A 17198-nucleotide genomic window follows, 5' to 3' on the forward strand; every position below is an offset into this window, starting at 1 on the left:
TTTAGGCTTGACAAAACAATGGGTATTGCTTAGCTCTGCACCCAGGACCCCCAGCCAAACCTTAGCCAAAAGAGTGAGGAAAAACTGAATGTGTGGAACATCTCACAAAGAAGGGGATGTCAGCATGAAGTCGCAGGTGGCAGAGCTGATAGGCGGGTCCTGCAATTACCCTTTCTACGTGCAGGTGGGAGAGTTACTACGTATTTCCACAGCTGGTCAGATTTGACTCAGGCCAACACTGAGAATGTTACCAAAGATTACAGAGACATATGGCTAAATGCAAACATGAATCCTGATTGACCTGGTTCCAAAAAAATTAGTCTTATGAGCTATATGCTGTCTAGGTTTCTCACAGCTTTTCTTTCAAGGAGCAAGTGTATTTTTAATTTCATGGCTGCATTCATTGTCTGCAGTGATTTGGAGCCTGGGAAGATAAAATTTGCCACTGCTTCTGCTTTTCTCCCATCTATTTGCCATGAAGTGATGGGACCGGATGCCACGATCTTAGTTTTTTTAGTGTTGAGTTTCAAGCCAGCTTTTTCACTCTCTTCTTTCACCCTCATCAGGAGGATCTTTACTTCCTCTTCACTTTCTATCATTTGCATATCAGAAGGAAGTTAATATTACTCTTCTTGGGTGTGATAATCATACTGTAATCAGGTTGGCACTTTTGAGGCATGCTGAAATATCTGGGGACTGAGGGTCATTTTCATAACAGTTTCGAATACACACGACATACAACATACACACTACCTCTAGAAACTCACAATAAAAAATTTGGGGGTAGGAATTTTTTATACTCCTTCATTACACTTGAACTCATAAGAGGTGGAGGAGAGGTTGGCTTAGGATTTGAAGAAGAAAACACTGTTATGGGTAGTTGTAAGGTGAACAGTGCGTGTGCAGATACTCAAGAAGCAGTGGCTGTCTGGGGCTGGCATGGAGGCCTGTGAGGGGTGGGATTATGTTACATCAGCAAGCACGGAAACAACGCTGATTTCATCGCCCATCGACATCACCATCAGAGCTCGCGGGTGACCGGGTCCATTTTCCACGGGCAGTGCTACTTTGAAAGGCATCTTTTCTTCTGAGCAGCGGGTCTCAACAGTGGGCTTAAAATATTCAGCGAACCATGCTGTGAACAGATGTTCTGTCGCCCAGGCTTTGCTGTTTCACGTACAGAGCACAGGCAGAATAGAGTCAGCATCACTCTTAACGGGCCCTAGGATTTTCAGATGGTGAATGAGCACTGGCTTCAGCTTCAAGCCACCAGCTGTGTTAGCCCCCAAGACAGTCAGCCTGTCCTTTGAAGTTTTGAAGCCAGGCACTGACTTCTCCTCTCTGGCTATGAAAGGCCTGGATGGCATCTTCTTCCAGTGGAGGTTGTTTCCTCTACACTGAGCATCTGCCGTCTAGTGTGGCCTCTCCCATGGATGATCTGAGCTAGGACTTCTCGATGACCTGCTGCAGCTCCTGCATCAGCATCTGCTGCTTCGCCTGCACTTGCGTGTTATGAGACGGCTTCTCTCCCGAACCCTCATGAGCCACTCCTGCCAGGTTCAGAATTTTCTTCTGCAGCCTCTTCACCTCACTCAGCCTTCACAGAATTGAAGAGATTAGGGTCTTTCTCTGGATGAGGCTTAAGGGAGTGTTGGGCTGGTTTGTTTGATCTTCTATCCAGACCACCCAAACATTCTCCATACCAGCAGGAAGGCTGTTTCTCTGTCTTACCATTCGTGTGATCTCTGGAGCAGCCCTTTTAATTTCTTTCAAGGACTTTCTTTGCCTTCACAACATGCCTAACTGTTTGGTTGGTGCAAGAGGCCTAGCTCTAGGCCTGTCCTGGCTTTCAAAATGCCTTCCTCGCTGAACCCCATCATTTTTAGCTTTTGATTTAAACTGACACAGGAGCGATTCTTCTTTTCACTTGAACACTTAGGGGCCAATGTGGGGTTATTAACTAGCCTAACTTCAATACTGTGTATCTGGGGACAGGGAGGCCTGAGAGGGAGGGAGACGGGGGCGGCTGGGGGTGCGGGGGATAGCTATTCGGAGAGTGTGGAGCAGTCCGAACGCACACCGTGTTTATTGATTCAGTCTGCCATCTTACATGGACACAGTCTGTGATGCCCCAAAGCAATTACCATAGTAACCTCAAAGACCACAGATTGTCATAATGAATACAGTAATAGTGAAAAAGTTTGAACTCCTGGGAGAATTAGCAAACTGCGATGCAGAAACACTAAGCGAGCAGATGCTGTTGGAAAGACGGTGCCCACAGACTTGCTTGACGCACGGCTGCTACAAACTTTCTATTTGTAAAAAGCACAGCATCTGCGCAGCCCAGGTGTGAACACAAACCCCCGGAGGCCTTGCGGGCAGGGGCAGTGGTCACCGGATGGCAGACACGCTGCTCTCAGGGTGCCTGCCCCACGAGGGGCTTTTCCTACCTGTCCCCGCTGTCCCTGCCCTCCTTTCCGGGCACACAGCTGGCCGACGTGGCGTCTCTGGAGTGTCCGTCCTTCGCCGCGGGTGACTCCTGGAAAGAGAAGGCAGAGCTGGGTGTGTGACAGCTGCCCCTGTTGGGCCGCTCTCTGCAGAGCACCTGCCTGCGGCTTCGGAGCGCGAATTCCCAGGGAGTGGCCTGAGATATAAACGCGTCCACCGCGACCGGCACACAGGAAGCACGGCCTCTTCCGACTAGTACCCTGCCTTCAGGTAGAGTGAAGGCTCCGCTACCCAGAGCCCCCGTCAGCTGCCGGCCTAGACGGAGCCATCCCATCACCTCCCGGCAGAAGGGGCCGCCCCGGGGGCTACCTATCACACAGCCAAGCTCAGCCAGTGCATGCCCTTCCTCTGTGGCCCTGACCAACACCTTACCTGCTGGCGGGCATCCACGTGCCCGGGCACACAGAGAAACAGAGGCTGTGGGGAGGGACGGGGCCTGCCCCTGACCCCAGAGCTGAAAGCTGCAGCCCTGCCCACTGTGCCCCGGGGTGTGCAGCACACCTCTGCTGATCTCCTAGTCACCGACGCCCTCAGCACCGCAGTGCTCACCTGGCCCCATCACGCTTCCCAAGGGCCTCGCTGCTCAGGAGCACAAGGCAGCCCTTCCCCTCCTCCAGCACCCTGGCTTCTTCCCAGGAACCTGGCCCACCCCTCTCAGTGACCACACGGCCCTGGCACCCCTGGTCTGCCGCCCGGGCCGCAACAGAGAAGGGGGGACCCGGGGGGCGGGACACAAAGATGCAGAAACGTCCTCATGGAGGGTCACAGGGGGAGGGGAGCCCTGGAAGGTCAGCCTGGGACGGGCTCCATGTACAGAGGCTGACCTGGAAGATGCAGGGGACACCTGGGGAAAAACAGCTCCTGGGGACCAGGCTGGATTCCACCAGAGTGGGAACTCCACCTCATTCTACAGCTTTGCTAATGCCTGAAGTGGGGCCTACTTGTGTAGATATCTGAGGTGCTATGGGGTCATCATAATGAGAGTGACCATGCTTTCAACGGCTGGGCCCTTTGAGCTGACCCCAGAGGAGGACGGAGTACCCCCAGGGTACCTCCTCTAGAGACTGGGCCTGGCTCAGGGTGGGAGAGTTATTCTGGAAGGTTCTGCACTTGCTCATGTTTTGCTGCAGCAAAACCTGGACAGCTGACTGCTCAGCTGAATCACAGCCCCTTGACTGCCTGGCACTGGGACAGCAGAAGACCAGGGCGACCACGACGGTGTGAGGCCTGGGACTCTCACCAGCTGCCCTGGGAGCAGGGGGCGTGGTCGTGGAGCATGCTGGGAGAGGGGTGTTGGTTTGGAGAGCTCAGTGCGGGAGAGAGAGAATTCCCCGTCTCAGAGGACGACAGGAGACAGGCCTCAACACCGGAAGATGGGGTGGGAAGAAATCCCTGAGAGTAGCCAACCAGGGCTGAGCCAGCTGCTCTGTGATTCCTAGCAGGCCAGCCGGCCAGGCTGCAGGGGACCCATACGCGGAAGCGAAAGCAAAGAAGGCTCCGCCGGAAGCCCCGTCCTCTCCTTGCAGAGCCAGGTCGGCCCCGGGCCAGGCAGCTCTTGAGTAGGAGGCTCAGGCCGATGGGAGCCTCAGGCCGATGGGAGCAGAGCCTAGCCGCAGGCCTGGCCGCATGCACTAGGCAGCCCGAGGTTACTTACTCCTCGAGGGCGGGCCAGCTCCTCGCTGCTCTGGCCAGAGCAATACAGACTGACGTAGTCCCCCTCACAGGCGTGCTCGCTCTGGGGGAGACAGGATGAGAGATACCCACCTGTGATGGCCCCGCCAGGCTGGCCCTGACTGGGACGCTCTTTCTCAAGGAGGGGAAGACGGTGCCCTCCATTCCCTGGGGATCTTCCCAGGGTCAGGGGACAAAGCTGTTTTGCCACTCCCTGCCTCTGTCAGACGGGACTCAGGTTTCCTGCTGGAGCTTCTCCAAAGATGTCAAGGGCACTTTAGCCCTCAAAGTGCCCTGGAGGAGGCGTACTCCTCCGTCTCTGCTGTAGCAGGGACAGCAGGGGCCGCAGCATGGCACAGGGGGCAGTCACAGAGGGCAGGAGAATGTGGGACGGGGGGCAGTCATGGAGGGCGGGAGACGGGGGGCAGTCACAGAGAACAGGGGGCAATCACGGAGGGCGGGGGATAGGGGACGGGGGGCAATCACGGAGGGCGGAGGATGGGTGCAATCATGGAGGGCGGGAGACGGGGGGCAGTCACAGAGGGCAGGAGAATGTGGGATGGTGCGCAGTCATGGAGGGCGGGAGACGGGGGGCAGTCACAGAGGGCAGGAGAATGTGGGACGGTGCGCAGTCATGGAGGGCGGGAGACGGGGGGCAGTCACAGAGGGCAGGAGAATGTGGGACGGTGGGCAGTCATGGAGGGCGGGAGACGGGGGGCAGTCACAGAGAATGGGGGGCAATCACGGAGGGCGGGGGATAGGGGACGGGGGGCAATCACAGGGAATGGGGGGGCAATCACGGAGGGTGGGGGATGGGTGCAATCATGGAGGACGGGGGACGGGGGGCAGTCACAGAGGACGGGGGGCAATCACGGAGGGCGGGGGATGGGGGACGGGGGCAATCATGGAGGATGGGGGGCAATCACAGAGGATGAGGGATGAGGGACGGGAGGCAATCATGGAGGGCAGGGGATAGGGGACGGGGGGCAATCATGGAGGTTGGGGGGCAGTCACAGAGGATGGGGCAATCACGGGGGACGGGGGGCAATCACAGGGGTGGGGGATAGGGTACAGGGGACAGTCACGGAGGACGGGGAGCAATCATGGGGGACAGGGCACGCAGGATGGGGGGCAGTCACGGAGGGAAGGAGACGCTGGAGGGCCGGCTGCAGGTGCCTGCACTTGTCCTGCCCCGTCCCCGTCCCCGGGCACAGCAGCCTTGCCCTGAGCCCTGAAGAGGCACTGCAGGCCGCCTGGCCACACGCAAGCAGGCCCCCAGCCCAGTGCCGCAGCAACTCTACACGCAGTTGCCTCTGGGCTGTCAGAGGCCTCTTTGCCCTTCTCTAGAATCCCCCAACCGCACGGAAGACCAGCAGGATTTACACCTCACGATTAGGACAACAGATTGTCTCTAAGTAGCCACTGACCCATCTGTGGAAAATCAGATCCTAGTTTGCTGGGAATCCCCAGGGAATTCATTTCTGTTCTGGAAGCGGATGGGCTACCATCTCACCAGGGGGACCTGTGCACCCCTCAGCCCAGCCACACCGCGACGGGGCCCATGTCAGCAACAGCCTCGACGTGAGGGTGGGTGGAGGCTTTCTCGGAATGTGCAGCCCCGCGTGGAGATGTGTGTGTTGAGTTCTCACCGAAGGCGTCTGGGGCGAGTCAGTGAAAGAGGTTTCGGAAGGAAGGCAGACAGTGTTCCCGTGAAAGCTGCTCTCCTGAGAAGATGAGAGAGGCCCGTCCAGGGTGCTGGGAGGCAGACTGGCCACGGGCGGCACGGCTAAGTCAGAGCTCTGAGACTGGTGGACAGGTGGGAAGTGTGGAGAGGAAGAGGAGGTAGACGGAAGGAAAGGCTGGACGGAAGCTTGGCTGTGAGGCACGAAATCCTGCGAGTAGGACCTAAACACGGACTTGTACTACAGAGTCAGAGTGGAACACAGACACGAACACGAGAGGAGGGAAGAAGAAAACAGACAAGAGAAAAAGTTGTTAGATTAACTCGGCTGAGTCGTGACAGGCCGATCACGGTCTTTCGAACGAGGACACCACTCAGGCCAAACCACCCCTGCGGCCCTCTGGTTGGAGGTCCCCCAACCCTGGCTCGGCAGCCCCTTGAGAAGAGCCTGAAGACCACCCAGAGCCGTCCTCAGCGTCTACACGGCGGGACGCGGAGCCCCCCCAAGGAGAGCAAGCCCCCACCCCACACTGTGGAGTGGAGGGGTCCCATCCTCTGTCAGAAAATTGAACCTATGCAGCCCCGTTTATGCCGACTGTCCTTCCAGTAACCTCATGACTGAACCAAGCGTGTGCAGATACCTGGTCATATTTACTCATTTTGACTCTTTTTTTGATGAAGCTCTCTGATTTTAGTTCTTGAAAGTCAAATACTGCAAGCCTTTTCAATATTGTAGTCACTTCAAATCCTTTTGGAAGGGAAGTGATAAGCCTTAAACATGGCTGAAAGAATTGTGCTCCCAAAACACTAAAAATTTCTGAGTACATTTCCCTTTCTGCCCATCTTTTTTTTTTCTTTCTTTAACAGACGAAGTGCAATGCCTCTGACACCCCATTTAGGACCGCAAGGCTCCATTCTCCGAGGGTCCCATCATGAAAGAAAAGCCTGAGGTCAGGCTGGGCAGAGAGCAGAGCCCGTGAGCACAGACTCGGGCCTGGGCTGTGATGTGGAAGGAGGGTCGGAGACCACCAGCTAACAGTCCTGGGGTGGCCAGGCCTGCCCGCTGTCCTGGAGAAACGGGGACGAATGTGCAGCAGGGGCTGAGTTTAGAGCCCCCGCCAGGCTCACTTCCCACCATGAGGGGCTGGAACTTGACAAAAGCCCGCCCCCAAAAACAAACAGGCACACCGCTCGCTCAGCTGTCCTCTCTACATGTTGGCATAGGATTTTTTTTGTGTGTGAGGCGTGTGGGATCTTAGTTCCCTGATCAGGGGTTAAACCTGGACCCCTGGCAGTGAAAGCAAGGAGTACTAACCACTGGACTGCCAGGGAATACCCGGCACAGGATTTTTGAAATCCATGAAGCAAGAGGAAATGAAGACTTAAACTAATGAGAGGCTCAAGCCATTCATCCCTTTAGCATTTCTCTAAAGCTACACTTCAACCTGGGGGGGGAGCTGCTGTCACACGAGGGACAGTCACACTCCCCTCTGCCCCCCACCAGCCTCCTCAGGCTGTGGATCAGAGTTCAAAGCTCCCCCGCTCCTTGGTGAGGCCACAAGCCCCATGGCTGTTGATTTATATCCGACCCAGGGTACCTGCCTAGAAACTGACTGTCCCCACACATCTTACTCCCATCTAACTCAGAAGCTCAAGGCCAACCCAGACACACAGGGGAATGAGTGAAGAAGCACGGCACGACAATGAGGCCTGGGTTCCTGTCGGTCCCATCTGTCCACATGCCTTCTTTGGGGAGAAGCCCTCAGCGGCGGAGCCCTGGCTCAGCTGTCCTCCCCCCGGGGCCGTGAGGCCTGAGCGTCCACGGGGCACCCTCTCCAGGGCCGGCAGCCGACGCCTTCCATCTGACCTCTCAGAGCAGCCGTCCAAGCCAGGGCCTTGCTGTGGGTGGCGAGTCTGGCTTTGGGGGCCGTTTCACCTCTAGAGGATGCTCCCCCCACAGCCACAGGGAGGCGCTCTCACTAGCCGAGAAGGTGCCGGGAGGAGACCGCGAGTGAAGTGCATCAGCCGAGGGAGGGGACGGCCCGGCCAGTCCCGGGAGACTGTCTGAGGGACCCCTGCGCTGGCTGCACTGAGGCAGTGGCTGCAGACTCCCGCAGGAGTCCGGCCCCCAGGCCTGCCGGACACTCGTTCCCACACACAGGGGCCTTTCCCTTGGCCACGACTCTGCCTCACTCACAATTCACCTACAGTGCTTCTATGGTCGGAACATCGGTGCCCCTCCAAATTTGTATGTTGAAATCCTCACCCCCCCAGATGCTAGGGTCTGTGCTACAGAAAAGAGGCTCTACCCTCTGCCATGTGAGGACCAAGAAAAGTCCGTGACCAGGGAGAGGGCCTCGGCCAACCATGCTGGCCTCTGGAGCTGCGAGAAACACACTTGCTGTTATAAGCCACCCAGGCTGCAGTAATCTGTTACAGCGGCCACAACGAACCAGGCCAAATGCTGGCTCTGGGGTCCTGACGTGTGCTCACTGACACCCCCCATCCCTGAAGCATGAAAACGCATAGAGCACTGGAGTGGGCCCTGCAGTAACCAAGCCCTAACTTATACACGCACGCACACACACTCACACAGCGGGTGCCTTTTCTGGAAGCTGAGACAACTGCTGAGGGCACGTGCGCAAGTCATACAGACCTGCATTCGGGTCCTGAGCTCTACTTGTGTGACCTCGGGCAGGGGGTGTGAGTTCTGGAGCCTCAGTCTCCTCCTCTTTAAAGCGGGGATGGAAACAGCAGTTCTTCCCTCCCAGGGGCTCTGTGTGCGTTTACTGAGACGCCCTGTAAGTTTGGCTGGGTGACAAGCAATCAGCGTCAGCTCTCCTCTCCTGCCTTCCAAAATACCCTCAGGAGCGCCTCGAAAAACAGAGCCAAGGCGTTTAATTAACTCAGTACATACTTACTGAATGAGGGAATGCTTAGGAATGGATCCTAACGCTGTTATTAACCAAGGTGCCCAGAACGTTGCCTGACTCAGCAGTGTCTCAACGGCAGGTGCGGGGGGTCGTGGACAAGCTGCCTGGGCTGTGCAGGTGCGGGTCCGCAGGGGAAGCCACCACGGGTGAGGACGGCAGAGGAGAGGGGCGGCCACCAGGGAGAAGGGAAGGAGGGTGCGTGTCTCTGGGACAGAGCGGCTGGCTGCCCTGCCCTCCTTCCCTCAGCAACAACCAGGCTGCCTGGGCTCAGCTCTGGTATTCTAGCTATGCGGTCCTATGGGACAGCAGCCAGGCTTGAACATCACCTTCAGGGGGCGGCGGTGGTGGTAGGGGGTGCGGGGGAGACACAGGGCTGCTCTCTAATCACCACCAGGCCGGCGCCTCCTTGGCCCTGCAGGCTCATGCCCGTACCGCAGTCAACAAATCCAGTATCCACCGCCTCCCCCGAGCAGTGTTTCCAGGCCCTTTAAGATCACATTTGTTTCACAAGGGCAGGGAGAACGCAGGGCTGGTCATGGAGCAGAAAACACGCCTTCACCACAGCCTGGAGTCTATTTTAGGATCTGGCTGGTGCCGGGCTTCGCTGCTGCGCTCCGCAGCAGGAATTTTTATTTATAGCTGGAGTAAGACTGTCTGGGCCCAGGAGTCTATAATGGGACGAGCCGCCTGTTGGGAGGTGGCATGTTTCTGCGGGAGATCTACGGGTGCTCGAGTGGCTTCTGGGGAGGAGAAGGGGCACCTGGCCCCTTGCGTCAGCCCTGATCTCACGGTCAAAAGTGCCAGCAAGAGCCATCTCGTGATGGTGGGGATGGCAGCTATTCTCACTGAAGGTGTCTTGCTGGGCAGATGAGGTGCTGAAGGTTTTATGTGAACCACCTCATTTACTCTGCACCAAATTATAATCCTCCTTACGAAGATGCAGAGACAGGCTGGAAGGGCAGCCATGGACCTAGTAAGCCACAGCTGGGCTCAGCTCGACAGAGATGCTGCTGGGACAGCCCCCTCACACTCAGGGAGCACTCTGGGCATGTGACAGGCCCTAAGCCTGCGATCCTGCAGCTCTGCAGGGTCCGGTCTGCTCACTTCGCTCAGAGACCTCCCGAGTGATGACCAGCCTGCAAGAGGCAGTGAGCCAAGGCCTGACATACACGTCAGATACGTAGAGCAAAGGTTTACCCTCGTGAGAGACACAGGAGCCACCAACCGACTCTTTGAACCACACACCTGAAAGAACCACCGAGAGTCTTCTGGGTGTAAAGGAGGAGGGAGACTGTCACGTGCTAGGTAGCAGAGCTTCCTGAAGCTGGCCAGGCACAAGTTTTCAGTGCCACTTCCTTTCCATTATATCCTGGCATGAAAGATGACTAGGGACAGGCCCTGCGCTGTTGGCAAGAAAGCAGGAAAGTAATCTTCATAAGAAAACCTCTGATTCCTCAACATGACAGACATTCCATCTAATCCCTGTGACTATCAGAAGGCCGGGGCCCAGAGAAGGCGGTCAGCGTGCCAACAGCCGAGGGCTGGAGCTGTAGGCCAGAGAACCTTGACTGTTACGGCTACTCCAGGGTGACTCGGGCAGGCCCCAAGCTCTGGAGAACATCCAGCCCTGCCAATCACAGCGACTCCATGGTGACTCAGGCTCCACGCTCTGGAGAACGTCCAGCCCTGCCAATCATGGGAAATGCGCTCATCTGAGTGAATGGACTGACTGTGGCCGCCAAGTGCTCGGGAAGTGAAGAAGTCGCCAGAGATCAGTCATTACTGTACACCCTTGGCTCCAGCAAGGCTCGTGACTTCAGGGTTTTTGAACACTACTTGGCGAAAACAGATAAGCTCTTGGACAGCTTGTTTGGGGGCTTAAAGTTTTATCCATCATTTGGGAGAAAACATATTCAAAGGAGCTGTAATTCGAGGGTGGTTTGGGCTTTCTTCTCCTATAGTGAGCCGGTGGGAACCATAGCCCAGGGCCAGTCCTGGGCTCAGCGGAAGTGTCCTTCAAACAGGGCCTGCGAGTATCCGCACAATATGGGCCTCAGTTATTTCTCTTGGAAGGAAGTAAAGCTTTTAGTCGACGCAAAACACACAGCCTCGATTTCCTGGGGAGGGATCTCCTGGAAACAACCACATCTTATTCAGTTCTCAGATGGGACATGACCCTTCTGAGGTCACCAGGAAGGACCCTTGATAACGGTTCTCACTCCATGGGGCAAATAGCCACAAGACTGCCTGTCTCCTCTCTCCTTCCTGGGCCCAGTTAACTACATGTTACAAAAGCTGTCTTAGGCCCAGAAAGAACTTCCCTCTTTGAGGTGCCTGTGTTAATTTATAACTATTACATGTTAGATAATGTCAGAAGCAGAGTTTCTGAAGCCAAGTGGCAGGGTCAGAGGCCGATGCTGAGAGCTCCTGTGCTCAAGGCGAGGAGAGACACTGCTGTGGGTCCCGTCATGGGAGCAAGGAGCCAGCGCTCAGCTCACCCAAGGAAGGCGACACTGATGTCACGTGTGTCCAAAACATGCCTTCTCTCTTTAAATTCATTTAAAATTCTAATTTGTAATTCTACAACAAAGGATGTAGTAGAACAAAAATGTTCTGCTCAGGAGAATTTTAGGACAAGTGAAAGCAGAAATTTACTACGTTTCCTCTCATGTTTCATACTTTTGCATTTGAATCACAAGATATTCCTTGAAACACACTACGTTTTTGGCCAATGGTTTCATGGCTAATTACATTTTTGTGAGAACCTCCAATACATCTTGGGAGGCTCTATATATTCCTTAAATATTAGCCTTAGGGCTTCCCTGGTGGCTCAGTGATAAAGAATCTGCCTGCCAGTGCAGGAGACACAGGCTCTCTCCCTGCTCCAGGAAGATCCCACATGCTGCAGAGCAACTAAGCCCATGCTCTAGAGCCCGGGAACCACAACTACAGAGCCCACACGCCACCACTGCTGAAGCCCGTGCGTGCTGGAGCCCGCGCCATGCAACAAGCCACTGCAACAAGAAGCGTGAGCACAAGAGGGACCCCGCTCACCGCGCAGCCACGGAGACCCGGCACTGTCAAAAATAAATTAAAAAATCATTTTAAGAAATGCTTTTCTGCATTAAAGAAAGAAACATTAACCTCGATAACGTCAACTCTTCATAGGAAGATTTAGTACAGATTCCACAGAGATCTGAATTTAGTTCTAGAAATACAGGTCCACTATTTTTCACTCAGTGTGGCTTGACACAGCACAACAGGGACTCTAACTCACACCTACTCTTAGCGCTCTACAGAGAGCCTGCGGCTACACTCTGTCCTGCATCAGAACCCTGTCAGGACGAAGAAAGCGTGTCTCTTGATGTCCAGCCCGCGCACAGGCTTTTCTTTCTCCTGAACCTTCTCGGGTCTCAATGCTTACTGGCCATTGAACAATTCATAGACATCAACCTGACACTGTACTTTTCATGATGGGGATCTGATTCTAACCTGAGCTCTGACTTAAAACTCTTATCTAGTGGTTCAGCTCCTCTAGTCTGGTGTCTCCATCTCCAGAACATGGGTAAACATTCCATCACAGAACAGGAAGAAGAGCCCCTGACAAGTTGCCAAGCAGCCTGAAATCACAAGAGTAAAGGCAGCCGTCGGTGTGTAGCCAGCACCCCTTAGGGGTCACGTCACACAGGACCTTCCCAAGGACCCGGGGGCCTTGTGGTCCCTGACCAGTAGGACTGTCACGGACTACAGTAGGTCAGCCGTCATCAGTGAGGGGAGGCAGGGAAGTTCCTGTCTGAAGCTAGTCTGCGAGAGCTGTCCACAATGACATGAGCACCGACAAGAGTCAGGGAGTCTTTAGGAGGGACAGAAACAGCAGGGGCAGAGCAGCTGCTCTGGCGAGCCCCCAGGACAAGATCCCTAGGCCCCGGTCCTTGGCCCTTGGGTGTCCACCACAGGCAAGGCAGGCTCACCCTGGGCTCAGGGTGGGGGCCTGACACAGAGCCAGGCTTCTACCTCTACCTGAGAGGGTTAGGAACCCACAGGAGTGCTGGCCTGCCCATGCCTCCTTCTCACAAGGCCGTGTCTGGGCTCGGAGTGGCAGTGAACTCAGTCACACTTCAGGGATACGCTGGCTACCCGGGCACCTGGTTGTTGAGGAAGGGCAGAAAGGCACAGGGGGAACGTTTTGGAGGAGCCACATCGCATTTCAAGGGCCCAGCAGATTGGAAGAGCCTGCGAAGATCTCAGACCAGACTCAGAGGGGCCTGCAAAGACTCCCGTGCGGGTGGCAAAATAGCCCTGCTTTCCTCGCTGCTGACAGTGCTGGGGGCCGCTCTCTAGGAAACCCTGGGGGGTCGGGCAGGCCGACGGAACAAAGAGCCCAAGAGAGGTCAGCTCCGAGATGAACCTGCCTGCCCTGGGCCGCTGGTACTGCCCACGGACCCTCCCTCTTCTCTCAGAGTAAGTTTGCTCTGAGCAGGCGGGAAGCCAGTGAGGAAAAGATGTCAGGAAGACACAGGGGACGGCGGGGGCCTACTTAACCAGCAGGAGGGCACACCTGCTGTCGTCCACAATCTTCCTTCCTGTCTCCCTCTCCTTCTCTGTTTGGCCTTTCCACCTGTCAGATGCCTTTGTCTCAGTGATGGCTGGTGACAGGAGACGAGGAGGGGGCGGACAGAGTGAGCCTCTTCTGGGCAGGGTCCTAGAAGGGCCCGTGTGCTACAGCATGGAAGCCTGGCCCGGATCTTGGAGGATCACGGCCAGCAGCTCTACCCAGTGTCCCCATTTAAACTGAAGTCCTCAACAGGACACACACGACTTTCTTACCCGAGAGATTTTTAAAAACAGAAGACAGTCATTATGGGTATTTCTGAAGTTCTTCTTCTGGGTCTTCTAGAAGTTTTGATTCTCCAGAATCATTTTGGAAGCCAAGATAGTAAAGAAAATATTTCAACAGAGTCCTAGCATCCAGCTATATCTCTTGGTGACAGTTAATAGCAGTGAGCCAAGAAAGAATAGGCATAGAGGGAGGTGGCTTTTGTAACATCAGTGTTGTAATGTCCAGAGGACTGGAAACCCTAATGGTTATTAACAGGTTCCCAATAATATCTTGGTCAAGGGTAAAGTGAATATGGACCCAACTCAGAGCTTCCAAGATTTCGCACCACTAGGGTTCAGAATAGAGAAAATGTAAGCCCAAGAAGGGCCACAGTGGGAACAGCAGTGGGAATCCAGGGTGGTGGGGGAAGGACTGGGGCTGGAGGGACGGGAGTTCGGGGGGAGGTGGGAGTCAGGCAGTCAGCATGGGCAAGGCTGCAGCGAGGACAGGGCAGACGGCCAGGGGTACGAGTGATGGAGGAGAATCCAGGGGCGGGAGGAGGACACCAGCGCCACATCTGAGAGGTGTACCTCAGTGGGCCTCACTCAAACACTTACCCGTGCGCCAAGGGGCAGGCGTACTGCAAGGCCTGGCGGAATTGAAACAGGCACAAGGGGGCCGGCCGCCCATTCCCGGGGGTGGCTGCACCTAGCTCTCCACATCGTTCTGGCCTCAGAGTAGCTCATCATTTCCCTGAACACCTTCTTCTACCAAACTGGTCTTAATGTTCCAGATGCCACATGTCTGAGCAGCTGTTCAAGTCTCCTAGAATCACAGCGCATGCTGGGAAGGAAAGGGGGTCTGTGGACCGGGGGCTAAGCAGACCCAGCCAAAGATTGTGAAGAGGAGGGTGGGCACCTCCCAGGAACGGGAGCAGGAACACGTCTGGGGACAAGCGGGGAAAGAGCGGTCAAGGCTGGACCCAAACCCAGAGGGCAGCATCCAGGAGAAAGCAGCAGGTTTCGACCAAGGGGCAGGGTGCGCGAAGGGCAGGCTGTTGTTACCCCTCCAGCCGCTCTCCCTGGACCTCAGTCCTGAGAGTTTATACTTGAGACAAGCTTCTACTCCCCATCTTCAGGCAGGTCCCTCACTGACCTTCATTTCCCTGAAAACTTAAGTGGCCATTAGACCACAACTCAGGCGCCCCCTCCTGACACCGTCCTGCCCCCACTGCCCACAGCCTTCCCCAGACGTCTGTGACTCTCACCCTGCTGCCCACGCCCTGCCTGAGCCGGAGTCTCCTCTCCGCTTGACTCACTCTGCCTACTCCCTTGCACGGGCTTCTCAAGGACGACGGGCCGTCCTGCTTGCACTGGATCCTTCTGGCTGCCTGACCCCCATCAGGAGTAGCTCCGTTCTTAGCAAATTAAATCTTCCATGGGATCCCGGAAAAGTGACTAGGAATGCTTCTGCAGCACCTCCTTCACATTAAGTCAACCAGTGCAGGCTCACTGCTCTGCAGTTCCCTTGGCAAGGTTTCCAAATTCCTGTTACAAGGCAGAAGCAATAGGCCACTGGGCAAAGAACTTCAGATTTGGCACCTGCTATTTGCCTATGAGGCAGCTCTTGGGAATTCCATGCTGGACTGATGACACAAGTCCAGGGATGAAGGAACAAAGACATTTGGCAATGAAGCGCTGCTCCAAGAGCACATCAAAGCCCTCTATCTGGGGCTCATCTCAAAATGTAAGCAGAGAATATACATGAAAAAAGTATGGTATTACAGCTAAATAATTTCTCTGGGGTTTCTGCATTTCAGATGTCAAGTATTCCATATATTTAGGCCATTACTAACATCTCTGGAGGCCTGGAGGGGCTTCGCTTCAAGTGAAATAAAGCACCCTTCTTAGCTCACTCCCCTCAGGCTCCTCTGTGGAGCTGGTGCTGAGATGCAGGATGCTGTAAGACTCCTCTGTGTGCTGAGGGGAAAACTATGACATACTCATACCCCAGCTTAAACTAAAATGTCCTCGAATTCTCCTTAATTCTATAGTATACAGTCCTGTTCATTCAGTCTTCTCCCCAAACTATTCAAAAGGGATGTTGTAGACATTCTCAGGAAAACTCACACTTACTTTCTGTTCGCAGAAGGGAGGGGGAAAAAAAAAAACATATCAAGACCTAGGATTGTCTCAAGGCCAAGTTTTGCAAGATTTGTGAAAAGAGCTGCCAGAGGTGGCTGCTGAGGAAACAGAGGGCGTCTGTGCACCACAGCCAGGGAGGGGTGGGGAGTGGTCCTGCCTTGCCCGGCGAGGTCTGGGAGCTGAAGGGAAGACTGCATCCCAAGGTCCCCTCAATGGGGAGGACCAGCTTCACCTGGGCGCTGGTGGCTCCCAAATATGGAGAATGGACAAAACCACACTGGGAACCCAAGCTTGGAGAGGGCTCTGATGTCACCAGGTCAACCCAGTCATTCAAGAGGGCAAAGGAAGTCCAAGCAAGTGAAGACATCTGCCCAGGCACTCATGCACAGGATCAGAACAAGCCAAGACTAGAACCCAGAACTCTAAGACAAGAGCAATAATGACAGATGTTCCAAGCTTACTACCTGCCTGGCAGTTTCTTGTGATTTTACTTAATCCTCCCATTCACAGAAGAGGAGGCAAGGAAAAGTGCCACCCCAGAGGACTGAACTTGAGGCCTGGGAGGATGTGAGTCACCTTGGGACAGGTCCACTGAGCTCCCTTGGAGAGTCCTTTCCTGAGCCCTGACACCCAGGGTGTCACTAGACAGAGTCAGCAGGAGGTGGGGGTGGTCAGGTTCTCGAACAGATGCAGATCCCAGAGGAAGACAGCAGACCTGCGCGGCCTCCGAGGTGTCAGCGCGTGTGTATCTGCAGACAGCAGGCCAGCCCTTCTCCTGCCGCCCCACCTCCACAGGGTGACCTGCGGAAGGGCCCGCCCAGTGGAGGTCGAGTCCACTCTCCTCCCCAGGCTGCGCCGTCTGGGGCCTGACCCAGAGGACGCATGCCAGCCCTACGATGAGGCCTTATGATGCCTGCAAGTATCCATCTGTCTTCCTGGAGCCCAGCCGACTGCCCTGTGAACAAGCCCAGGCTGGCTTGATGCGGCAGACAGGTCAGGAGGGCCACTGCCAGACCAGCCCCCGCTGGGGTGCCAGGGATGTGGGCAAGTCCAGCCCTTGGCAGCCAGGCCTGTCCCGATCAGCACAGCTGTGCTGCTAAACTGTGTCCTAGGCAAGGCTTCCCTGGTGGCTCACCTGGTAAAGAATCCACCTGCAAAGCGGGAGACCTGGGTTTGATCCCTGGGTTAGGAAGGTCCCCTGGAGAAGGGAAAGGCTACCCATTCCAGTATTCTGGCCTGAAGAATTCCATGGACTGTATAGTCCATGGGGTCACAAAGAGTCGGACACAACTGAGCGACTTTCACTTTCTGGCAAGGACAAACGGTTACTGCTCTTTAAGCCACAGGTTTTGGGGCGATTTGTTACATTAGCAGCAGGTAGTGAAAGCTAACTGACGCAGCTCTCTTGACTTCAGCTCCGTCATGCTGGGCGCAGCCTGCGC

The 17198-nt window shown here is 55.3% G+C and overlaps 1 protein-coding gene across 20 annotated transcripts in view; it reads right to left on the reverse strand.

Moving 5' to 3' along the window:
- Positions 1-17198, reverse strand: part of RAPGEF1 (Rap guanine nucleotide exchange factor 1) — a 137442-nt gene that overhangs the window by 15545 nt on the left and 104699 nt on the right. For 12 of the 20 annotated variants that reach the window (XM_044926470.1, XM_044926469.1, XM_025261894.2 and 9 more), the window contains 3 exons: positions 5829-6101; positions 4163-4243; positions 2451-2539 (listed from right to left, as the gene is read on the reverse strand). In XM_044926470.1, the coding sequence (XP_044782405.1) occupies positions 2451-2539; positions 4163-4243; positions 5829-6101 (443 nt within the window). The remainder of the gene's footprint in view (positions 1-2450; positions 2540-4162; positions 4244-5828; positions 6102-17198) is intronic. The other 8 variants (XM_044926471.1, XM_025261905.2, XM_025261901.3 and 5 more) reach the window with 3 other exon arrangements.

This window comes from Bubalus bubalis, chromosome 12, assembly GCF_019923935.1.
Source record: "Bubalus bubalis isolate 160015118507 breed Murrah chromosome 12, NDDB_SH_1, whole genome shotgun sequence".
Classification (NCBI taxonomy): Eukaryota; Metazoa; Chordata; class Mammalia; order Artiodactyla; family Bovidae; genus Bubalus; species Bubalus bubalis.